Here is a 26,210-nt window from a genome sequence, read left to right as displayed (position 1 = left end):
TAGCTGCTTTAAATCCTGTTGAAATCAAAGCCAGGAGTGTGAAAGTCAATCTTGTGCAGCACCTCATTTTCATACACTGTCGTGGCCAGCTCACTACACAACACAATGTCACATCGTCCCTGTTTACATTGAAAATGCATGAATTATCTGAAGCTTCATCTCATCACACGAGAAATATTCAGCTTTCTGAAGCATGAACAAACATCCAGTTTCCCTATCTTTCATCAAATTCCTTTCTAATTTTGCATTCATTTTTCAGTTCCCAAAATAATTATAATTTAATAACCACACTAGCACACAAAAACATACAGTAGGAGCGAAGAAGAACGCACTGCAGCTTGACAGAGTGAGGGCCGCTTCGATGGCAATCCGGAACACCACCAAAACTTATCATCTGTTCCATCTCCCCATATGAACATTTCCTTCCATTTTATCACTTCATGAGTTATTTTGCAAACAGACAGACACACTGTGTACAATGATGTTATAACCTCCTTGATAACAGACAGAAAACTCGGTGAACAAGTTAAGGCTTTGACCATGCTCTGACATTGGACAAATATTTGGGATTTTAATATTTCCAAATGAGCTCATGATGCCTTGTTTACATAATACACACAATACTTGCATGAGCATGACTAGCAAGAGCACTCAAATGCAACACTAGGATATGCACTTATCAGCGACAGACATTTCTCTGCCAGTAGCCATTCAATACTGCCTGTTGAAGTTGATATTTTCCGTTCTTGCCAATCAAGAGGTGAACGTGGATGTACTTCACGACACATCTGCTTTTAACTTCAGGCTTTTAAGTTAATTTAATAAGGTTAGCATTTCAAATGAGACAGCATGAAAACGTTTTCCCTTTTTCCCATGAGCTACAAAAAACTTCAATTAAATGAGATCTGTGCAGACTTTGATGGCGAACAGGTTCGCATACATTGACAAGACAGTGCAGCCAGTGCTGGCAGATTATTTAAACACATTTCTACAAAATGCAACAAAGCATGAGATTTCTATTGTATTTATTATTATTATGTTTCATATATTCCAACAAAAAGGAACCCAAACCGTCTCAATGTGATGATTCCACTGAACTTCTAGTGCAGACTTCTGGGCGACACGATACGCTTACATCAAAGTCACACTGTTGCCTTCAACACAACTGATCCAAGAAGGTTTTACGAAGCCGCCCCGTGGTTTGTTTTGACCCGACTAATCCACTGAACATTCCATTGCAATGTCCCGTTTTAAGACATTCAGATGTTGGAACCCAAACGGTGGACGTGAATTTGTTTATGCAGCGGCGGCTCGACATGATAAATGACATTCAGTTCGTTTACAGTTACAATACATCCTCTACTGTCAGTGTGTATAACATTAGGCCAAAAAAAAGACACAATGAATGAGGGCTCACCTGCCAGACCCCGATGACAGCATTGGCGATGAGGATGAGAAGAATAACAATGGGCTCCACAAAGGCGGTGGTTGTCTCCTCCCCCTCCTCAAACAGTGCCAACACCTAAGTTAACAGACAGAAGAAATAATCTTAACAGACAGGTGGTGTGCCAACGCCATGAACACACAGATATTGATACAAGTTATTCAGGTGGTCCGATGTTTGCGAAGTGTCCGAGTGTTTTGTACTTGGCTCATTGATGAATGTTAGTATTCATATAGAGTATGTTTTCAGGTAAACATGTTTTTAAAAAAGTGAGCCAAAATGCCAAACACAAAGTGGTCCAAGTACAGAGAGTGGTTGCAGGGCTTGTCATCATGTAAGGTTTGGAATAGACCAACACTAAATGTGGGTCGGAGGCTACATGCACAGTGAATGAAACATTATTATTATTATCATTATTATTTAACTTAAACATAGTGCTGTAATATTAACATTTTCAATTGTTATTGTTTTTGCCTTACAAAATAAAATTACATTATTTTTAATAATCAATAAAAATACATACTTTTTGTGCTTCAAAAAAAGTGTATATTAACTATTTATTTGTTATACAGACAATCTTTAAACTATATAGAGAATAGATTCCTATAAATTGTAACAATCTATTCACTTTAAATAAAAAACAATAATAATCAAAAATGTTATCAAAAAACAACTAGTTCCTTTTGTTTTCTAATTATTTCATGGCTCCTCTTGACCACCGGAAATTATATTGCCCTTGGTTGGACGGGGTGATACTACATAAAAGAAGAAAAGAGTCAATGAGGTGTAAGGACCCGGTGAATGAAGCCATGAATAGAACAAATGTGAGAAAGGTTAAGACTGGGAGGTTGACTTGCAGATGGTGGTCAAACTTGAAGGCCACTCATAATAACATATGAACTGACCTGCTGCAAAAATCAGTCCAGCCCACCTTTAAAAGTTCCATAATACACAGCAACAAATGGAACTCCTGGTTTGTCTGAAACGCTAATGACATGTGTGACTGACAGAAACCATAAGACTGGTTTTACTTATCGTAATGGACTATTCTAGTCCACTGCTGTTGAGCAAATATGAAAAGTCAACTTTTGTTTTTCAATGTCATTTATCAGGATGCGCAGGGCTGGGTTTTCGTGTTTTTTATAGGCAGTTGTAATGAGACGCTTATTACAGTCGCTGCAGACGAAACAGAGGAAACCCTGCACAGGCACGCGGCGCTGAAGGTGAATCCTGCTTTCATCAAATGATTGAACGCTGAGGGACTGTCAGAGCCGCCGGCCGAGGTCGATAGTTCATCACTGCCCCGGCTGCTTTTAAGGACTGGTGATTGAGCCAAGTTTAGAGGTCACCATTGGGGAGAATTTGATTCAGACACTGGATTATAAATGTACCGTCCAGGAAAAGACGTTTAAATAGAGGGCTAATGAAGAACATGAATACAAACTATAAAAAAGTGGCCACAGTTTGTTGTGTCAGGGCAAAGATGTACAAGTCAAAAAGTGAAACTTGCACTTTTTGGACTGGAGCTGGATATCAGAAATATTGGTTTACAATTGGATGTGATGACGCTGCAGCCGAGCGCCTCTTATCCTTCCATGAATCACACTCTGGGTCCATTATTTTAGTGTGAGTCACAAAACAGTTCTCAGACAGCAATAAAACAAGGTGGGGACGCTTTTCGCAGCTCCTGAGACACTGTGATAAACAGATCAGGATGAGAGTCGACGTACAGCACACGTGGGGTGGTGGGCACCAGTGGAACAGCGACTGTGTTCCATATAAACAGAGCTATTAAAGCAAAAGCCTGATTTAGGCGGAAAAATAGTCCTACTATAACTGCCCACACGCCTGCACCAACACCCGAGCCTGTCCTGAATATATATCATGTCGCATGAGTTTTTTTTTTAGAGTTCATTTTCCAGGTTTTAAAAATAGCAACGGCAATTTCTCCCACAGAGTCACGCAGTCATAGAAGGAATTGGCTGCAGTCAGGATTCCCCCGCCGCACCCTCACATGAACCTCGCTGGCCCACGAGTGCAACCGGGGTCATGGTTGGAGGTGCCGCGTTTCGCTGTCTGGTTTCCCTCGGAGGAACCATGGCAACGCCAGATGGGGAAGACGTTATTAGACAACTTTCCAGATGTAAAAGGAGAAATAAGCAAAGTTGGGCAGGATTCTGACGGACAAATAAATCACCCAAAACTAATGATGCAGTATATGAGGCGGCTGTTTCCTGGATTAGGGCCAGAGTGGGTTTTCTAAAGTGCCATCTGGACGACGACGCAAAGAATGGCATCATGGGTAATGACTGTTTATTCATAAAAACAACAGCTATAAAATCAAGTGTGATATTTATGGAGATGCTTTGTTTTCACGCCAGGGTGGAGGGAAAGGTTTGGTGAGCCGAGGACCATAGGCCTTCCTGTTCTCAGCTGAGCAGGCAGGATGAGGATCAACTCCACGTGGATTCACGATCATGGCTGAGAATGAGTTGACGTTCAGGTTGAGGTGATTCAAGCGGCTTGCCGCCCAAAATAAAGAGCCTCAGTTGAACAATGTAGCTCACAACTGTAGGTATTTAAAGTTTTTGCAGGCCACATAAAGCGACTAGCTGGTCCACATTTGGCTCTCAGTCTTGTGCTAGTAATTTCGTTTTGAAATAAATACTTTTAAAATACGATCTAAGCTGGATACTTTCCCAACATGTCAAGGTTCTAATGCATGTTTTGTATGGACATTTGCCAAATAATAATAAAATTTATATCCTCCATGAGCACAAATCCAAAAAAAATGTGGCATGTATAAACATGAACTTACAAATGAGACGATTGCAGCCAACAGCAGGATCCGAACCAGCAGGTCTTCAAACTGCTCCAGGACAAGCTCCCAAAGGGATTTCCCTACCAAACAAAACAACACCTTAAAGATGATAATCACACCATCTGAAGAGACTGCAGTCGTGCACAGAACGAGGAGGGAGAAAATATACATCTGAAGTATTGAATTATTGTTCTCCGTGGCACTAAAGATTTACAGAGCGAGTTAAACTTCAAGAGGCTGCAGATGTGTGCTGAAAAAGAAATGACTTAAGACATTTAATCAGGTTCTAAACACCAGAGAGATACAGCTCGCTGGAAAAATCAATATTTACCTTCTTCGGCCGGGAGCTCTGTAGGTGTCACGCCATGCAGGTTGTAGAGACAATCGAATTGGGAGGTGGCAAAAATGGAAAAGCAGAGAGAGGGAATGGGTGGGAGAGGACAAGAAAAAACAGTTAATGCAGATGTCATTCATATTCATTTAAAATGATGAATCACCAAAGTGTCATGAGGTCAGCGGCAAATATCAAAGTAAAGAAATGTCCTGAATGTTTCAGCTGTCAGTGAGACTGACTTTCTTATGTGTGTATATATATATATATATATATATATATATATATATATTCATTTGTGTGTGTGTGTGTCAATAACAGCCATACATGTCAGGTGTCAAACCGAAGGCCTACGGGCCAAATCCAGCCCGGCAAGTCATTTTATTTGGCCAAAAGTTGATGTAAATAGTTTTTATAAATCAAATTCAATATGAAGTGAATGTGGTCGGCTTGGCTTACAACGGTGACTGAGTTTGGCACCCCTGTGCCATGCAACAGTATATAAAACTGAAAATAGAAAGCGTTTCAGCCAAGCAGAGCAAACTCATCATCGTCCTACTGGACATGTTATACATGACGTCGTTTTGCAACAAGCAGCTAAGGTAGCAGAACCGGAGAAAAGACCAAGCACCATCCAACTCTGTTTAACTATTGTTAGCCATGCCTTCCTTCCTCATCATCCATGCTACTTGACTCAAACTGCGACTTTGTTACAGGCTGGTTTATTTGGTGCTGTCGAGCAAGGCTTTTTCCCCTACCACTATTCACAACTCTCCTTTTTCTCTCAGCAACTCTTCTCAAGAATGGGCAAATAAAAAATACTTCATCTACAAAAAGCTGCTGGAACCAGAGTGCCCTGTGACGATGATGGAAATGGACATTTCATGTTCTGACATCACAAAAAAAAAACAGAAAATCCTCCATCATCAGGCTCCAGAGGGCAACATGCTGGGTTTGTTTTGGAGAATAACAGCAAAAGGAGACATCACTTCGCCATCTTTTTGAAACAAACAGAAACTTCAGAATGACGCATCTACTTCAGATTTCATGTAAATGAAGAGGGAAGCACGGCGACTCATTCATGATGCCAACCACAGGCATGAATCACGGAGAAGAAAACAGACATTAAAAAAAAAAAGCAGGTATGAGCGTAACCACAATGAGACATGGATTCCTTTTGAGTCATGGTGACAATACAATGCGCACCATCAATTAGTGGGTGAAACATAGTGATAAATTCATGTTATGATAATTTGTTTTTTACGCCCATTGTATCATGATACAATACCGAAATGACAGACAAATTACGCTGTAATTAATGCACTACCATTAACCCCATTTGGATTGTACTTCACATCTAACTCAATTCAGAAGCTACTTCTACTGAGGGTTAGATTGAAATAAAGTTAACATGAGCTCTGTTTATGTTTTGGACACAGAAATATCTGCGGAGGGTTGCTATTCATGAACTACAGTGCGACATTAAATTGTCACTGTTGTGCTGGGAAAACTAATTTCAGCAGCTGTGCATAGTAAGAAGCCATAATGACAGTTGTGAAGTGGAAACCCCGTGTTCACCAGCATGTTTTGTCCAAACCAACTCCACGTGGATAAAACGTGATGCGCAGGCAGACGGGGTTGGAAAGGGGGAAGAACCATGACGAGAGACAGGAGCGTCCTTCCAAAAACAAAAACCTTGCAACCGCACACTTTAAACATCCTGGCTGTGGAAAGGAGCTTACATCATCGTTTCTGGAGTCATCCCGCAGCTTTGAAACACAAGTGCTTCTCTGAGGTCACGATACATACACAGGGGAAATTTTCGAAGTTTGCCACGAAAATAAAAAAATACAACTTTGGAAACCACAGTGATGATCCACACAGATCGTTTTAGAAACAAAGTAAATTGGCTTGGAGGCTGAAAAAAAAAGAGTCAAGCTTCACTGACGTAGCCATCAGCAGCTGGACATGTCAGCGCTACAAAACATTTCAGTCTCATTACTCCGGAGATGGCCCAGCGAGCGGAGACTGTCTCATTGCTGGACTGACAATAAAACATAATGATCCGGTTTCTAGGGATATTTACAATGAACCAAAAGATGCAAAAGCAAAATCGAAATCTGGTCCCATGTAAGACAAAAATGACCTTACATTGTCCCCTCAGAGTTCCTTATGCTGCGGAAGAAATATAGGCATTTGGTGATATGGCCGCTGTTAGTTGATGTGTTGCTTGAAATGTTGTGCGCGGTACAAGTGATGCAGCTCAAAGTGTAAAGACGACACAAGTAACATCCGACTTACGACCTGCTCAACTTACGTCCATCCGTACTTACGACCACGGCCAACAGATGCTTTTTTTTTTCATTCAATGTCTGGCACCGCAGCACGTAGCAGTCCGCAGCAGCCCACAAGGCGTACGACAGTTACTGCAGCACAGTATCCCAGCATCTCACTCTCACACAGCCATCTACCACTACAGTAGTACCTATAACCCTCGCGTCGGCCATTTTGAGTGGCATTCAACTTGTGTCCAATCTGACTTATGACCAGTTGGTCGGAACCAATCGTAAGTTGGATGTTACTTGTATTTTTAATGAACGGCACCATCCCTCCGACTAGTTCATTCCTGAGCAACGTCCTGTACAACTGACATGATCAGCAAGAACACTCATTTTAGTAGGTAAATACGAAACTGATTTTACTGTTGCCGGTTTTCCAATCCATCTTCATCCAGTTTCATCCTACACATTCTTTATGTATTTCTTTGAATGACTGAATTGAAAAGCACCTTGAGTGGCACTAGAGTCTACGGCAAGTGCTCTATAAATAAAGTTTGATTGAGTGATAAATGATAAATTCATCTAGTTTTTGCAGTTTTAGAATGGCAGAATTGTTCATGTATAATGAAGGTAAAAAGAATCATATGAAGTTGGATATCACTGTGGATCCAAGAAAAACATAAGGCCAAATGAATCTTCCCCCATAGCACAAAGGTCTTAACCAGAAGACAAAATGTTTGGTAGACTGCACCAGCTACCTCAGGTCTGGGGTTTCAGGAGCGGCCCAGAGCTTGAATAACAAAGTAAAATGATAGCTGACTGCATGAGCACCATTAATAGCAAAAGCACTGAGACAGTGCATACCTCTGCCCAGAAGCTCATTCCATTGACTTAAAAAAACAAAAAACAGCTGGCAATCAAACCAACAAAAAGCTATTTCCCTGATTTAAGAATGGTGTCGGCTCGCAGCAGAAAAGAGGCTCCCTCACTTCAGGGAACTCTCGAACACTGAACCACCAATGACGTGAGTGCAACAGCATTCTGTAACTGTCAAATATAATTTCTTACCGTGCAACCAACAATACCAGATGGGATTTTCTAACCATAGCAACATGAAAGATTTATTTAAGTGAATCAATTGTACGCTATGTTCCCGTTTTTAGTGAGTTTCAAATGGTGATTTCCTGTAAACCTGGACCAAAAGACCAAATGACTATGTCCAGAACATTTTGAGTTAATTTGTCGACACTTGAAAGCAGAAAACAGGAGCTACACCAATCATGAAGAACAAAAAAAAATGAGTTAACTGAGAGGGAATGCCACAAACGAAGAGCAGTGTCATTGAATGTTTACTATGTGACAAACGAGTAGTATATTGATTTGATTTTAGCTAGAAGGCGAGTTTGGGGGAAAGGTTTCACATTTGTTAGCGTGAAAAAAGAGAAACCACCAGGCTGCTCAGTCCTACCCAGTCCAACTAAAAACGCCCAACTATGATTATAACAGTTGGCAGAAAAGCAGATTAATATTAGTCCAACAATGAATGTTTGTTCTACACCCATAGAATAGATGTGAGTTAAGATTTATCATGTCATACAGCAAGTTTGTGTTCTTACCAAATATTACAGTCTTTTTCATTCTTATTCAAAAGCAAAAAAAAAAATCCAATATATCCATGTATCCATGTATATAATAATATCCATGTAATATCCAATAACTGACACATATCGTAAATGAAAAAAACAAACACTTTACCAGCTGTGTGGCACGATTCCACATTGACTGCTAAATTGTTCCACCAACCAGCACAACACCTAATGAGCTACGAGAGTAGAATTTCACCACTTACTTTTGTTGTAAAGACTGAATAGTAGATGATCTGTCTAATAGGTTGTGAGTTCAAGGACATTTGGATATGCACTTCTGATTCTCAGCTCAATATCACGTTGAAACACGAAAGAGCAGCCTAAAATAAACTTCTCCTCCTGAGTGGAGTCTAAAACGGCAGTCCAATTTAAGCATAGATGAAGGTCAGAGAGCTGTGAACCATCAGAAAGATGGGCCTGAAAAAGCAGCTCTCTAGCAGAGACTATACTCTTTAACTTAAATTCAAGCTACGCTCTGCTCAATTATTAAAAATCATGGGTGCACAGACACCCCCTCTTGGCAACCCTGAGCCTGGTTAATAAAGGCTGTTGAGTCATCGTCAAGAGTGTTTTGAACTTTTCAACTGTCCAGAGGCTTTTTAAAGTCTGGAGCAGACATGGTTGAAGTCACAGGGGACTCAAGGTCCGTCATCGTCGGCTGCAGCAAAAAGCGCTGTTTTCCCATGCTCCACTAGACACAGGCCTGTTTCCCTGTTCCTGTGCCTCCCCGGTCGTATGATGTTTTTATAGCAGACAGGCTGGCAGTGTTGTGAGTGCTGCAGAGAAAAGACTCACTCAGAGGGAGGACACAGGCGAGAGCAGAGAGGGAGAGGGCTGGAGGTGTTCCCCGGCTTCCCTCTGCCAAGGATTCCCTCACAGTCATCTGGGCCGTGTCAACCCAAGGCTTGCCCAGGCACATTCCTGAAAACTGACTTCACCTCCATGTCCCAGGCGCCCCCACCCCCACCCCCACCCTCAACCCTCCAGACCCAGACAATGAATAAAAGAGCTTGTTTACAGGCGACTGAAAAATACGAACAGAGCAGAACTGAGGGAAACACTTCCTGGAGACAGTTGCCAGCAACCGCAGGGAGCTGGTTCCTGTGTCCAGACTCATCAGCAGGAAACCAGTGCCCGAGACTTGGTGTTGATAACACTCAGGGTAATACTATCAAGCATTAATGATAGATATAAGTCAACCAGTCTCAACTGGCATCGACCATAAATACCCAACAATTAGACTTGGGCGCCAAAAACAGCTCTTGTTCCGTCCCCATGAATCGCTACTCTCTACTGCCTCTAGCCGTCCCATTTCATATATAACATATGTAGGGCAATAATGCAGAATCTAAAGGAGCTGCTTGGCAGAGGTCTGTACTCTCACGTCATTCACTTCGACCAAAACTATTCATTTAAAAAAAATGTCTTGCACATGCATCCATCTTAGGAAATGCTCCATGTCAACACTTCTTCTCCTTTGTGCTCAAGCATAACCTCAAGGAACCGTTTTGATCTGAAGATAACTACTTTATCTTTCATATTCACATGGCTTCCGTTAGTTGGAAGTTTGAGGATCCACGAAGTCCCAGCTTACACCACCCTCCTTTGTACGACATGAATAGTTGATTTCTGAGTGAATAGCAAAACTTTTAAAGAATAAAATGCCCCCTTCAAAATAAATATTTCAGGAGGAACTACTACTCAATGTTTCATTGAATTACTGCTTGGAACAACCCAATTGCTCCAATTTCGCAGGAGTAATAAAGTAGTTTATCTATCTATTACAACTCTGGAACAAATAAAATACATCGCAAGTGTTACAGCAATCAATAGTCAACCGGTGTGAAGAGGCACACACAGACAGAAAATGTTAAATAGTTATTTACTATAATTTTTTTAACCTTCACTACGATGGTAAATTGAAAATATAACACCTTCACTATTCTTTTTCCAAGTGGTCATTGCTGTTCAAGAAACAATTCTATGTATATCGCAATGGTAATGACACCATGCATTATAGTTTTCAATATCTGCCAAGTTTCCTAATGTAGTGCTCGACTGGAGGAGATCTGAATGCATTAACCAGATTAAATGTGAGTTTCAAAGCGTGGCAATTTCCCCCCTAACCTCATTATCTTCGCTGCTAAGAGGGCAGCGCAGGTAACCGCATAAGACAGCAGATAATAGTAGGGATAAATACTAAGGCATATCCCATTTTGTGTTCTTATAACTATATTCAAAATATCCAGACAATAAAACTGTTCTTCACATTAATATCGCTTTAATAATTAAGGCTGCATCGATTGATCGGCCGGCCGATTTATCGGCACAGATGTGGGCATTTACAACGCCATCACGACGGGCTGATCAAATGACAAGTATTAGTTGATTGTCTATTACGTATTTATTGATTTTGATAAAGTGCTATTTGATGAGAAATGTTATTACTCTTTCAAATTTTACACCATGAAGTAAAAATGCCAAAACAAAGCAGGCATTTCTCCGGAAAATTACCCAGCTTGTTGTGATGCTGTAGCTAGCCATGATGGTGGTCATTTGGCAATACTTTTTCGTCAAGAAAAATGTCACCAAAATTGCAGTTCGCAACAAGTGGACCCAAGGACTCAGCTTTAAAACAAGACACTCAAATCACCATGCCGAATTCAACTGCTAACAAGAGGCTAACGAAAGAATGCTAACCGCAGGCAAAACCAATGCTAATGTGGTTAAATGTTTTGGACGAGCAGCTCCATTCTGTTGGAGACCAGAGCGTTCAACGGCTAATAATGAACCTGCCCCAGATACTCATTCCCTGGACATGTAGTCGATGAAAAGACATGCGGCCTGTCAGGTTATAAGGCAAACCAGTATTTAACCAGTGAAGTTTACATTGAGGGTTTGATCTGTTCATTGTTCTATGAAAACGGAATAAGACATATTTATTTTATATAAAGCAATTTAGATACATTTTATAGAAATGTGTTTTATATTTTGTTTTAGCTATTTCCTTTATAAGTTGCAATGTTTTCTATACATTGTTGCTCAGTATTATTGTTTTTTTGTTGGTGAATAAATGACGTGAATCTTGTGTGTGATTAGCTTGAGGAGAAAAAAGAAGAATATAACAATTGTCAATAATCGGTATCAGCTTAAAACAAATGGTCATCCGTGCACCCCTATTAATAATAAGAGCTCCACTCCACTCCCCACCTCCCGAAAATAGTCTCTGCAGAGTTTATATCACTGTCACTTGACCAGATTTTAAAACAATTACGGCTGCGATAACATTAATTGTACTGCAGGAAAAGTGCTAACCTTGATCCTCTGTCTTTCTTTTCACACAAAAAATGGTGTTCATGCTCACAAAAAATGCTGGTCACATTGTCATCCTTGTGATTCAACACAGTGATGATTCACATTTTTACTTTGCTCTCAATTTGAATTAAAATGTTGCATATTTCCCAAACAACAGTCTCAAGAATTTCCCATGACAACAAGCTAAAACCCAACTTCTGATCTATGATTGATATCTAAGAAACAGAACTAAACCCAAAGGCATTTCCTATGCGTGCGTGACATATAGCTTAATTACCATACTCAAACGGACCATTGTTTATTTAGAGTAACGTATGCTACTGACCCTCAAACTCAACAGAACATTTCCAATGTTATTGAATGTGTGCAAGAGTTCAGGAATATTAAAGCCTGTATGAGGAGGTCAAGCGCATCAGAGAAGTATGTGAGGGTTGTGCGAGACATGTATGAGTGATTCAAGGCGCGAGAAGGATTACATCAGTTATCAGCCCCTTCTTGTTTGCAATGGCGACGAAGAAGACTGAAGATGGACCGTGATGTTTGCTGATGATACAGTGATTCACAGTGAAACCTGGAAGAGGTGGAGGAGAAGACGAATGAAGGTCAGCTGAAGTATTTGCCTGGACAGAGCTCAAAGGTGAAGACGACAGGAATAGTGGAACAGGTGGAAATGACTGGAGGAACAGAAAGGAGCAGTGCTGAAACCACTCCATTATTCTCTAGCTGGCTGAGATCATTTTGGCCGCTCTGATTAAACCTGCTTTATCTGTAATGAGCAGGACAAAGAAATTAGATAATAATTGCTGTGGAAAGAAAGACAGAGGATCAAGGTTAGCACTTTTCCTGCAGTACAATTAACGTTATTGCAGCCGTAATTGTCCTAAAATCTGGTCAATGCCACAAGGTGTCAGAGCGACAGTGATATAAACTCTGCAGAGACGATCTGGTTTAAGGTGGGGATTTGGGTTTTTGCAGGCAATTTATAGAGTGAGGAAGGACTCCGCTCGGCATCTGCTATTGGCTGGAAAGTCGGTGATGTCATCGAGCTGTGGTCAGGGAGAAAATGGTGTATATTCAAATTCAAGACAGCACATTTACAGAAGCTCCGTAGTTTCCAGCTGATGTAACTGGTATAGACTGTGCACAGAAGATTAGCTGTGTTTAAGTTAAGATTAAGAGAAGCCGAAAGTTCTTCTAAAGATTAAAGTGACTGAGGAAAAGGAAAAAGGTCTGTTAGCATGTGTGAGGTGATGGCACAGAGCAGATATCGTGTCAGAGCTTCCTCTTCGTGGTGACAGCTGTCAACAGCTTCAGAAGAGCCCACACATATTCCAGCACAAAACTACTACTACCACCACTTCTTGATGCCTGAATTTCTTTTCAGCCACAAGCTTCCGCTCTCTTCAACCTCTTCACTGACAACTCTTACACAGTCATTGTGGGATTATGTTTGTATCTTGACTCATAATGACTGGAACAATTGGGTGCGCCAGGCGTTACGGGGCTCTAAGGAGAGTGCAAGGCACCGCCACTGCAGCATGTATGGTTGGCTAAACTCCTCTCAACAGTCAGTCAGTCCACCAAACATTCCAACAAGGTGATGCACTCCAGAGAGATTTTTTTTATCAATGACCGACAGCTTAAGTAGAGTGGTTTAAGTTCTATGAATTTTAGATCACAATGAAGAACAAGTGAGACCTGCCACAGCTGGTGGATGAGGTCCCAAAAGTTCACTAATAGATGAACATGTTTTCAAGGTTAATTGATTTGTTTACTTATCTAGTTTCAATCGATAATGTATGAAAATCAGTTCCTGGCGTTCCATGACAACAATAATAAAATTTGGAATCCACATTGTTGATTTGGCAGTCATTGATGAACATGTTCAGGCTAAAACAACAAACTAGTCCAACCGGGTAAATTGAATGTTTATGAAATGGGGTGAGAAAAAAAAAAAAAAAACATCAAAAGAAAAAAAAATGCACAATATAATCGGAAAACAATGGTGTTATGAAATGGCTCATACTTTAACTTGACTGTTGCACATGTTTCTAATGATGTATATTAAATTATTTTCCAACAAAAACCACCAAATAAAAAACACCACCAAAACGTCATGTTACACAGGGATGTTACGAAGAAGAAAACTACTGAATGAAGAAAAAAGAACAGAAAAATTAAAATAAAAAATTAAAATAAAAAAACAAAATTACATACAAAAACATAAAACTAATTTACTAGAAAAAAAATATTTTAAATACTTTCTAGTTTGATATAGTGCGAATGAGGGACAGACAGATTTTGGGCCCTAAGGCTGCACAGTGTCCAAGCCTGGACTCCCACATAAATGTGTCTTTCCGCTCCGAAAATGTCCAGTTAAGTCCAGAGAAACAGTATTACCTCCCTGAGAGGATGGTGTTTCTACTTTGCCATAGAGAGATCTGGCAACCCAATTATGCGGATGATTTGAATCATCCTTATCGAGGGTCTTGTTTCCTTGGATCTACTGAAAGAAAACCTGAGAACTGGAAAGAACGTTTTAGTGATGAGGGCCCTCACACTCGGTATCAGGTTTCCTAATGGCTCAGTATCGACAATTAGTTACTCCTTCACTCCTCTTCTGTTTTGTTCGACAAGTCTTCACGGCAAGAGGTGTCCCAAGAGACTTCAGCAAACAAGTTTAGCATTTAGTCTTTTCAGCAAACAATGCGTTGCACACCTAACAAATATTTGTGGCGCCGCGCTCGAGTCCCAAGTCGACCAAGGTCGTGCTCCAGCAGCGAGTCAACACCAGCAGCTCCACCATCCGGGCACGACTGGCGACTGACAGCTGCAGAGGTGGGAGGGAGGAAGGCAAGTGACAAGCCAGAGCAGGATCACAGCTCTTTTGATCGCAGTGAGGCAGAAACACACATGCGTACGTTGAGAAAAACACGGAAGTGACTCAACACCCCACAGAGTCACTTCAACAACTTCTCCATTCTTTTCAACCCACACTGTTACCACCATTTAACTCTTGACAAGGGAGCTTTGAAGCAATGACAAAATATGTTTTCAAACACAAAATTTTTATTAATGAAAGCTTGCTTTAAATGGCTTTGATCCAAGCAGATTCCTATTTTTCACATACATTGGAGCAGTATAAGGAATTTCTTTTAATAAAATACGTCATACATTTTTAAATCTATTAGCCACCGATCACATAGAGAGCTCTGCTTTAGCCTAGCGGAGCTGCCAACAATGATAAAACTAATATTATTCAATGTAATCGCCTAAGTATTAAGTGGATGTAATGGAAATGTGTTCAGTTCAGTTCAAACCATAAAGAAATCCAAAAAGTGGTTTTCATTTTAAACATATGAACAAGAACAAGAACAAGTATTCTGCAAATAGTGTTGTTACAAAGTAGCTGTTTGTCTTACGATCGAAATTCTAGAAATACTGTGTATTTTTCCACTGACAGTTTACTGGAGAGACACAAATCACTCACACTCACACAAACACACACACTAAAATGCGCCAATTAAATTGATTTGGACAGTGTTTTTAAAAGACAGTGTGCTTAACAAGTGACTAAAATGTAAAGTAAGAATTTCATGAATTGGTTGTAAAGGGTGTGACAAGGATGTTAAAGCCGTACAGTAAACACTCTCCATGCCAACCTTGAAATTGTGTCTGTGGTCTGGCCCCAGTGTTCCACACTGCATTCCACACTGCACGCTATTTAGCTTAGCATGTTCATGATAGAAGCTACAGGCCGCATACGGCTGCCGAGCCTGACTTTAGACAGCCGTGCTTCAGAGCCAAGTAGTTTTAAGCTTCAGTATCCAGGAGGAAAAGGTGTTACTGGGATTTACCGTGTAGCCAACAATACACCGAAATGACTGCTCACACGACATCTCAAGAATGCACAGTTTAAATTAACAGGAAACAGGAAATGCGGTGCAAGTGAAGGTTCCTACAGCAGAAACGGAGCAAAAAGTGAGAGAGTTGTGAAGCGTTATTGATGGCAGAGAACCAAGTGAAGTTACAGGTGAAGTAACGTATGCGATTATGATCCACACACATTCCTATGTAGCTTATAGTTTTGCATTGACACAAGGCCTGTCAATGCAAAACCTAGACCTGTCTTTTAAAGGTATGAGGCTTGCTGAGCCTGAATTCATTTCACTATTCTATGTCGACAGAGCGAAGCAGTAACAAGCTTCAATACTGTGACCCAGTTTAAAGGAAGTAAAGAAATAATGGCAAATATTTCACAAGCTGGACAGTTGAACTCGCTTATAGTTTAAATTAATTATTATTTTTTAATATTCATGTCAGTGAGAGCATATATGGAAGAGTACACAGACGCACAATTAAAACATGAAAAAAATGAATTGTCCTGAAGAAAGTAAACACTGTTTATATAACAACACTCTGTGTTACATGATGCACAAACTCGTCTTAAAGGATATGGCAGAATTATTTGATCTTATTACTTCAGTGCCCGGGGCATCACTGCGCTGCAAGGTAGTTAATTTAACATGGTAATTAAACATTCAATCATTTTCTCCCCGTTAAGTTAAAGAGCCGAGGCTTATGCTTGGTACTTGGGGTGAGAGGCAACATCTGTCACAAGGCCCATAACAACCAATCACCATCTCACACCCACAACTGACCACTGGGTTTTTTTAGACTGGTTAAACCAAAGCAAGCATCGGAGAAATACTAAGTCCACACAACAGAAACAGGTTCGCTCCAAAACCAGAGAGTCACAACTTCTTGATCTCTTTAAGTAGATGATATGTGTCTGTTAGACAACCTATGGTCAAATAACAGGTCATATAGAAGTAAATATTAAAGTGTATTTAGAGGTATATGTCAATTATACGCAGTTTTAATTCTCTACTTGTATTTAACATTCATTTTGGAGGGGAAATACAGACTTGAAATGTGGATTAAAAATAAGACTGCATTTTGTCAATGGTGAGAAAGCGATTTCCAGTACATAATTACAAATATTTAAAGAGTATTTAAATATTTTTATGATGCTGTATTAAGAAGAGTACACAGTTTAAAGGGCTTATATTAAAAATAATCACATTTTGATGTTTTCAAAAAGCTCATACATAGTTAACTCTAGAAATGAAATGCTATGACTTGAAAAATCAGCGGCACATCGCAATACATTATGTTAAAAAATGTAACTTTAAAGCTAAAAAAGGTAGCAAATGGATTTTACTTTTTAACACAGACAAGTCAAATGGTGCTTTATTATAGCTTAAATCAAAGTTGATCAGCCGCAATGTAATAGTAAGGTACGATGAGGGTTGAATTCTACAAGCCTGTAAGATGGCTACCATCAAACTTGCTGTTGAAGGTGTATATTCCAAAAGAGCCAAGACTTCACAAGAGGGATCAGTAGAAACAACAGCACTTCTGTTGCAGTTGACTGCTTTTGAAGCCCTTTAGCTTTGGGGATGTGGTGACCATCCAAGATGACACATTCACACTCAGGTCGGAGTGAGTCGGACTTTCAGATCAAAACCAAAGTTCAGCCATCTTTGTCACTCAACGTGACTGACAGGCCTTGAAGAAGAAAAAAAACCTCCCAAAGCACCACCAAGAGCAATGAAGTTTTTGTGGTGCTTTGTTTAAAATACGCACGTTGTTAAAAGATCGAGGTCAAGCTAGTATAATTTGTCTGAGCACAAGCTTTCCTAATGAGACAGAGGGGAAATTCACTGTAGCTGGCCAACAAATAAGCAGAAACTAACAGCGCCGCTACAATAAAAGCTCGAAGCATCAGCCAAACACTCGACCTCCCAGAGGATTCAACACATTTTCACATCTTTAAATAGTCTTCTGGTGACACCTAACTCTGCACAGATAGAGGCAGTTAACCAAGTGAACAGCATTTCAGTGTTTAAAAGGAACTAGAAACCCATTTAGATCTTGAAACCTTATGCATTATGAGACGAGTGGTGGGGGTGTTCATGTGAATTTATGGCATGGGCCATATGTTCTCATACTGTGGGCTGGATGCGGCCCACTGGCCTTGACTTTGACTGATGGGGTTTGGAGTCAACACGACAGGGTTTCCCTCAGTGCTTTGTAGTCAAGACGCTCTCTTTTTCTCACTCACAATTTAGTCAAAATCAGACTGAGTAAATGTTGATTGTAAGCAGCTACAGAGACGCAGCGCCACTTATAGGACTGGCATGTGTACTACATCATTTTATTTATTTATCTAAAGTTGTGTCCACTTGTTCCCTCTGTGACCCGTTTCTTTTTAACATTCCTCTACTGAAATACCACATGCTATGGAACCAAATAAATCTGCAATGTATGACTGCAATTTCAACAAACTTTTGAAGCAAGGAGAAAAGGACTGAACGAAAATGTGTCTTTTGCAAACACAACATTCAATAAAATCATTAATATGAATCAACTTCTAAGACTTGTCATTGTTTATGCCGCTTTTTAGATGGACATGCGTTCATAACTATGGATTTTCTGCAGATGAAGTAGTGATGTGTGTAACTGCGAGTGGTGTTACCACAATTTCCATTCACATCATGTCAACTTCTGCTTAACAGCCATACTGCAGGAGGGGAAACACCATTTTTTTTCCCTTGTTCACTACGGCTTTCTTCAAACCAGCTCAACATGCATTGCGATCGCCTCTCAGACGCGACTCCACTCTGCACTGTACATATTTTTAGACAGTTAGGACCAATTACGGCACATTTGAACCGCCAGTCTGCCTTGTACCGGCATAAACAATGAGCTGCAGGCCAAAAATCGTGAAAGAGAATTCCCTCCCTCTGCGATGGCACCCTTGCTCAGGCAGGAAGTTCACAACTAAAAGCGAAAAAGATGTTATCTGTGGCAAGACGTTGCTTTTTCCATGAAGTCATCACACGTGCCAGAGTACAGTGGCTGCACTGCTCCAACAAAAGGGCTACTGTTTGACTGGCACAATATGTGGCTATATACTCCACTTGGCCGGGCCACACATGCCAGACAGCAGGGAAAGGTGAGCAGCTGTCAACATGTTGAGCCAGAAAAATGAACCTTTTACTTCTGTTTCAGTCGGTGACATGCTCTCTTCATCACAGTCACCTGCCTTGTCTACTTCCTCTTGTTATCCTGTAATATGAACTGCAAAGTAAAAGACGGGCAACTGTTGAAAATGAAAACAGGTTGTTCGAGATTGACTGTTTCATTATCTCCACCGCCTCATCCTCACCTCCCATTCCTGCAGTCTGATCCTGCCCGCACTTCCTGATCCATGTCTGTAACTGGAGGATGTTTGTGCACGCACGCGCACGCACGCGCTCACACACACACACACACACACACACTTTGAAACTCGCATCTATACGGCTGACTTTTTATCACGACCTGGATAAGGTGACGTCACGCTACCGAGAACACCTTGAAGTGGTTCAACGAGGACGTGTATCCACATTCTTTCCAGACGTAAGGTACCACGGTCGTGTTTTGAGGGAAAAGGTGGCATTTCAAGGATGTTTTTTGAGACGCTCGGACTCACCGTTCGGCCCATACTTCTCCAAATGGCTCTTGACTTGCTCCTGGGTCAGACCGGTATTCTCATTCACCCCGAAGTTGTCCAGAACTTCGCTGGCGGGCTTCGTGTGCGCATTTTCCATCTTGCTGGGCGAGAATTACAACAACAGCTCGAAGTGCACGGAGAGGAGACACATCTACTGAGGAGCCGCGGGGGTTTTCTCTTGAGCGGTGAGGCGGGGTGGAGGAGGGTGGGGGGGTTCTTCAACTCGCTCAGGTCTCCCCGCCTTCGCGTAGAAATCCTCCGGTTCGGTGGATCCACACGCTGCTGGCGCTCAGTCGCTGGACTGCTGCTGCAGCTTCATCTCCATCTGAAGGTGTGCTGCGGCTGTGCCGGGCAGACCCGCCCCTTTCCGCGAGGACCCGCCCACCCGCGCTCCTATTGGCTGCTCGCACCTGAGCGCAACCGGCTGTCGAAACAGGTCACCTGACTCGAGCGCACGGTTGCTACATATGAAGACAAGACCATTCAGGTGATGTCATCAGGGTGCTTTTTTTTATTTAATTCATGTTTACACTTGATCCAGAATGAAGCACAAGGACAAATTATAATTCTGCTTGGCAATGGATGGATTCACTTCTACTCAACACCAGTAAGACCAAGGAGCTTGTGGTAGGAGGTTGAAATCGAGTACTCCAACAGCCAGGTGTCCACCTAAACAAAGCCAAAGTCCAGGTCATTCTGAATGAAGTTGAGGTCCTTCAGTGTGAGCAGATGTTGTCGCACTCTCTTGTCACCAACTCACTCTTCCTCTGAGTGGAGAGCTGAAATCTTTACGGGGAGGAGATGGATCTGAGGAGAGGAGGGACAGATTTCAGAGCATCATGATTTAACCCTGCAACATCTCTATTGTAGACTGTGGCAGAGGGAGAGCACCTCAACACGCATCGCCCCCTAGTCTATGCTTAAAGACGTGCAGGACTCGATTGGTCTGCCTCTCAAAATATTTGCAGCTTTATATGGCAGCTTTTTCCAGGACCTAAGATTTGCATCCACTGAAGGACGACAGCAGAGTAAATAAAGTATTTTCAACTCAGAGAGTAGGCCACGTGGTCGGACTCTTCTTATTAAAGGTTGCAAGGTCTTATTTCCTGAAGCTTCTCTGGACTTGATACAGTGACGATTTCCCCCCCATGAAAACAAGCACTCTATGCTGTTCTGGATGAAGTTTCCCAACAGTTAGCAGATTTCTGATGCTGAAGTTTTTTGTATTTTGTTCACAACCCTTTATCACCCATTGTGCTTCCAATTCCGCAGTTTCTACTGCCGATGGGTTTTCATTCAGCCAAAGAGAAGTTCAGTGCAAGTGGGATCAAGATGAGCTCGATACAGTCTTTCCTTCTTAATCTCACCAATGAGCGACTGCATCTTAAACAGCTGTGTTGACGTTGAAACGTTGCCGGCAGACAGATCGACACCCACCTAAATATTTAACTGCCACAGTGGCACTTCCTGCTAAAGGAGTTGTTTCCGGAATACTATTTAGCCAGGAGGGAAACACCAACAACACACACACAATTTAGAGATGAGTGTGGTTTGCCTGGAAAACAAACATCTTGCCTGTGTTTAAGACTATGGTCGCCAAGCCTCGGGACGTTGTACGCCCCCTACTGTTTTAACGGAATCAGAGTTTTGGAATTTAACTGAAGCAAATTTAAAAATACGAAGAGTCAGAAGAGTCAGTGCTTAAGTTCATCATAAATGGGAATAAGTTCTGATTCATAAAACATAAAAAGGAACGATGTGGGATGAGGTCAGTAACCGCCTCCTCAGTGGGGTGATTGGGACTAATAAAGTGCGACACAATTGCTGCCCGCAGAGCATCACATTTTCTGACAGCTGTGCTCTCCGTCTGTGCCAGACTACTTTTGGCCCGCCGCACTTTGTCTCCAAATTGTCTCCGCCCTGAAGATAAACTCTACTCCATGTGAAGTATTAAAAATAAACCACATATTTCTCAGTTTTCCAGTGGATAAAAGCAACATATTCGTCCAGCAGTCCTACTGCTTGTGCAACGGCAGCCATATTAGATTGTCTACTTGGTGTGGATAACTTGTCTGTTCAATAGTTGTCATTCATGATTAGAAATATTCATTGCATAATCTATAAAGCTATAAAGCCTCATGAATTCATTATAGTGTGCCTATTACGGTGCATCAAAGATGAGACCTTTTTATTAAGTGTAACCGAAATGAATGAGGGATAACAAGTGGACAGCATGTTTTGGAAGGTTTGGGCTTCTACAATCGTAAAGTCAGAGCAAAACCCTCCCTGCTATCTTTTGTCTTGAGTACTGAGCTGCTGAAGAACCGCTGGGCTGGGCAAACAAATGGACAAGTTTCATGCCATCTTGTGAAAAGTGATAATATCCTGGAGTGGCCATACTTATATGAACTATATAGGACCCGGGAAAGAACCTTGAGGGACCCCAAAGTGGATCAGGTATGGCACAGATCATCTACACTTTACCAGATTTGTGCCACTTAAAAACAAGACATGATAATAAAAAGTGTTTGATTTTTTTCCATTGTCGAACCCTTGAAGGAATTGACTGTAACATTTTTATAGACCTTTTAATCACATCAGCTCCTGCAGCACACTCACAACTGTATACAAACTAGAGATCAAGCAAAAAGTGAGTTTCAGGTGCGAGTACACAACAGAACAAGGTGCTCCAATTCTGTCAGCGTTCAAGGAAGACCTCATTTTTCCTAAAGTAAAATGAAAAAGGGAACGAAAGGTGAAATAAAATGGAGTTTATGTAACTAAAAATTCCAGCTGAGCTGTTGGTTGTTTGAACCTCTTACTCAGGTGATGTTCATTTCTGCATTGATATTCACTGCTTTCTATTTTGGGATATAACCCCCACAATCTCTGTAGACATCTGGTTTTATTATTTATTTAACTGTCCGCTCAGTGTGGGAGATCGTATCTGTCGTCACCAACAGCTACTTGAGCTTCCCTCAGTCTAGCTGACAACATGAGAGGGGAACGCCCGCAGCAGAAGGAAACCCCCATTAAGACCCCTCCTTCTCTGCGTGTCTTCCCTCAGCAGCACACACTGTGGGACTTGATCTTCAACACCAAGTCACACATTTCCGCACAGCACTTTCAGCAAATTTTGCTTCATTGCCTTCATTTGCATAGGGGAAATGAGTCGTGGCCTCCTGTGGAAGAAAAAAAATTCCCCCCACGGTGAAAGTGAAGCGTCACAATGCAGCATTTATAGCACCATTATTTCTCACTTCCCTTTCTTGGGTGATGGAAAGTTATTCAGAGCAGCACCGGGCCACACTGCATAGCTGACATCTGCCGCTAGATTTGATTGTTGTGGACAAACAGCTGCCGCCGCCATTGACTTTGAGTCAAGGAGAAGCGTCGTGAGGCGACCACAATCTGGAGCATCTGTGGCCGACAAGCAGGCGAAGAGGCGTATCACCGCCTCTCCATTAGCAACCTGGCCCACTTTTGTCTGTCTCTTGCTGCTCTGGGACTCAAGACATCTGACGGAGAGTCACTGCTTGACTACCTGGCTCGCCTTGTCACCCAGGAATAGTTGGAGGTCGGGGGAAACATCACAAAAATAAGTTCAACAATAAGATGCTCTTAATATTTTGACTGTTTTTATAACTCAAAACTCATCACAGAAACTGCCGAGGCTTTCACCCAGAATTATGGAACTGTAGCTCATGAACTGTGGTGCTACAGATTCACGAGGCTTATCTATCATTCTACTTGTAAAGTCTCAGCGACGGATTGTTGTTTTACATTTCTTCAACTTTTATTGGTTTCTGGCTCTGCCGCGATAACAGTTGTGAAGGGCTTTTGAAAGCCATCACCCACCTCGGAGCGTCAGTCTGTTGCTTTGACACATCGTCTGTACCAATTAACTCCTGCACTGTGAGCTGTCAACAAGTGCGTTCCACTTGATGTGACAGCGGCAAAAATATCCAGATGGAGCACGTGCGCTTCCTTAAGCAGAAATAAAGGATTTAAAAAACTGTAGGGGCAATTGCAGTAAAGTGTCATAATGTACTGCAACAACTTGAACAAACAAACTGTACTGCTTTTCCCATAACTAGTCACTGTGTTTTTTCCTCATCTCTGTGATGGAGTGACACATCTCTAAATGTACACTTTAACATTCTATAACTCCTGTAGCTCCGCCCACATCTCTGCAAATTAAGCATTAAAGCCATTTTTGCTAGACATTACATACAGATTTGGATACGGACAGAGCCTTCTGTCCGTGCTCTTCATTCCCTCTGTATTTCTACATGTTTCCACAAAGCTTACGGATGTGGACCAAACAGAGCAGTACCACTGGAAACCATGAGGGGCAGTGTTGTTGTTACTACCTGATACGTAACAATTTTCCGACCTCCACTCACGATATATTTAATGGCCTCACCGACCACCGTTTCCTACAACGCTGCCTCTGTTTTTCTCTTTTGTGCAGGAAGTACATTATCAATACTTCATGTTGGGCTTGAAGTTTGTTGTTCTCATAAACTTTTGTGTCTGGGATCCACCACCTGGTGGACATATTGGTGTACAGCAACACCAACGTGAGGAACACATCTAAGCATGTGATCACAGTAACATTGTGCGGTCACGGTGACGTATTAAGAGAAGCTATCCGAGAGGTAGCGCCTCCAAAGGATCTGATGGATCCTTTGACCGTGGCTTCCAATTCTTTTTCGGTATTAATTATTTTCCACCGTAGATAAACGGCAGAATTTCTGCTTTTCCAATCCGCTATGTCGACCCAACCGAGTCGAACTTTAGACCCGCCCCCAGCAGAATGAAATGCCTGAGAAACAGCGCGACAGGCGTCGCCAAAGGAGCATGAAGCTTCACACCTGCAAGCAGTGGAGTCTAATATGGAATAAGAACAGTAACTCAACCAAAGTGATGGCCCAGAGGCAAAAAGACCGTGGAAGAATTGGCTCTGCATCGATAGAGACTATGGGCCGAGGGACATGAAGGACTGTTCTGTCTTTTTATATGCAAGTCAGATCTGATATTGATCTCCTCTTCTTATCATTTCTACACTCTGCGGACGTTGTCATTATAGAGGATCATAATCTCCCTTCATCCTGTCAACAGGGGCTTTTATGTAAATGAACAATCCGTCCTCAACTGCCAGGTCACAGCAACAATAACCGAGCCGGGCCACGTTCTGTCCGACCGCTCTGGTGACTCATTTCTAACCTCCAGAATTTCTGTGGCTGTGAAGGAGGATCAGGTGGCGCTCGAGGCAGAGATGCTACACACAGAAGGACAAGAGAACGGCTGAGTTCAGGAAAGATTTATTTTGTAGCGCTAAAAAATCAGCGTATAACAAGGAAAAATATTCCTCTTTGGGATGCGATAAGAAAGGTGAAATTTAAAAGCGCGCGGCTGTAAGACAGAACTGAGGGCTTTTGACACACAGCGACTGCCTCTTCAGGCCTCCTAACAAGGAGAAACTCTTATTAGTCTTTGGAGGTTGTCTCGGCAGTCAGAGAGCGGCCCTTGATCCAAAGCCCTGGGGAATGGTGCTGTCAGAGTCTGTGTTAACATCTGACAGCCCATTCAGAATCACAAATTTGAGTCCAGTAGTGACCCCTCTCCTTTCATCTGCTCATCAATCAGCCATCCTGTGAGTACAAAGCTTGCTGTCACCTCCAAGGTTGGCAGTTATTGTATCTAATATGTCGGCACTTCCTGTCACAATTGTCTGTTTTTTTGGTGTTTTTAAATATATTTGTAAATATATTTCTGGTCACTTTTAACCATTCCTGTCATATTCTCATTTTTCCAACATTCTTCATCCTTCATATCCGGTCTATACTTTCCATGAGTCTGGCCTCTCCAACTTTTTACATCTGCTCCACCCTGCCTGCACTCACCTCTTTGCCCCTTGAACTCATCACTCTTTCACATGTATCTCTCTCATTCACTCCAGCAGAATTGCATTGGACACCGCTGACTCAAAACATCCTCAGCATTGTCCCGCAGACGTTGTAGGACCTGAGCCTCCTCAAGAAGTAGAGACGACTGTCCTGTTTTGTAAAGGGCCTTAGTGTTCCGAGCCCAGTCCAGTTTATTGTCTATGTGGACCCCAAGATATTTATAGTCCTCGACCGTATCCACATTGACCCCCTGGGATGGAAATGGGAGTCACAGGAGACTTGGTCCTCCTCAGGTCCAGCACCAGTTCTTTGGACTTCACTGTATCATCAGCAAACATCATCAACCATGGAGACTCCTGGCACATCTTATCAGTCCATCTTGTTCTTTATATTTCTCAGGGGTTCTGGCTACCACCAACACGGCTGTTATCAGTACAGTTGGCGCAGACTGTGCCACCTTGTTGGTACATTAGGCCACGCTCACCCCATGCCTTGGACCAGCACACTCCTACTCAAATTACACGCACGCAAGCATCATGTAACTGTGGAAAAATGTGTTGATATCTTTCGTGACTTGGAGAGGAGTTCCTAGGAGAGTAGGGTTAGTGTTATGGTATAGAACTTAGAAAGAAGGAACGGTGCCTCCACATTAAAATCTTAAGGTGTAAACATAGGGACAGCTATAGCTGTTTTCTATCAACTGTCTCTGTCTGCCTTTGAAAGACCTCCAGGCATTTAGGAGAAAAGCCCAAATGTAAATCATGTGTGTTTTAATGCACGTCTACCAACCACATTTTCTAATGTGGCCAGACCAAACATGCAAATCGAACTGGGGAGAGGCGGCTTCTCGCAGGCAAGGTCAGTGACGGCCAGGTACGACTGATAACAATAGTTGGACGAA

The 26,210-nt window shown here is 41.9% G+C and overlaps 1 protein-coding gene across 3 annotated transcripts in view; it reads right to left on the bottom strand.

The window, feature by feature from the left end:
• atp2a3 (ATPase sarcoplasmic/endoplasmic reticulum Ca2+ transporting 3) overlaps positions 1-19,717 on the bottom strand; it is a 42,265-nt gene extending 22,548 nt beyond the window's left edge. For all 3 annotated transcript variants that reach the window (XM_053846813.1, XM_053846815.1, XM_053846814.1), the window contains exons 1-4: positions 19,377-19,717; positions 4,597-4,614; positions 4,263-4,345; positions 1,418-1,522 (exon numbers count right to left, since the gene is read on the bottom strand). In XM_053846813.1, coding sequence (XP_053702788.1) covers positions 1,418-1,522; positions 4,263-4,345; positions 4,597-4,614; positions 19,377-19,494 — 324 coding nt within the window. In that variant the 5' untranslated portion in view covers positions 19,495-19,717. The remainder of the gene's footprint in view (positions 1-1,417; positions 1,523-4,262; positions 4,346-4,596; positions 4,615-19,376) is intronic.
• Between the last annotated feature and the right edge of the window lie 6,493 nt (positions 19,718-26,210).

The sequence above is a fragment of the Synchiropus splendidus genome, chromosome 17, assembly GCF_027744825.2.
Source record: "Synchiropus splendidus isolate RoL2022-P1 chromosome 17, RoL_Sspl_1.0, whole genome shotgun sequence".
Taxonomy (NCBI): domain Eukaryota; kingdom Metazoa; phylum Chordata; class Actinopteri; order Syngnathiformes; family Callionymidae; genus Synchiropus; species Synchiropus splendidus.
The sequence above is the reverse complement of the archived record's forward strand: the minus strand, read 5'-3'. Positions and strand labels throughout refer to the sequence as shown.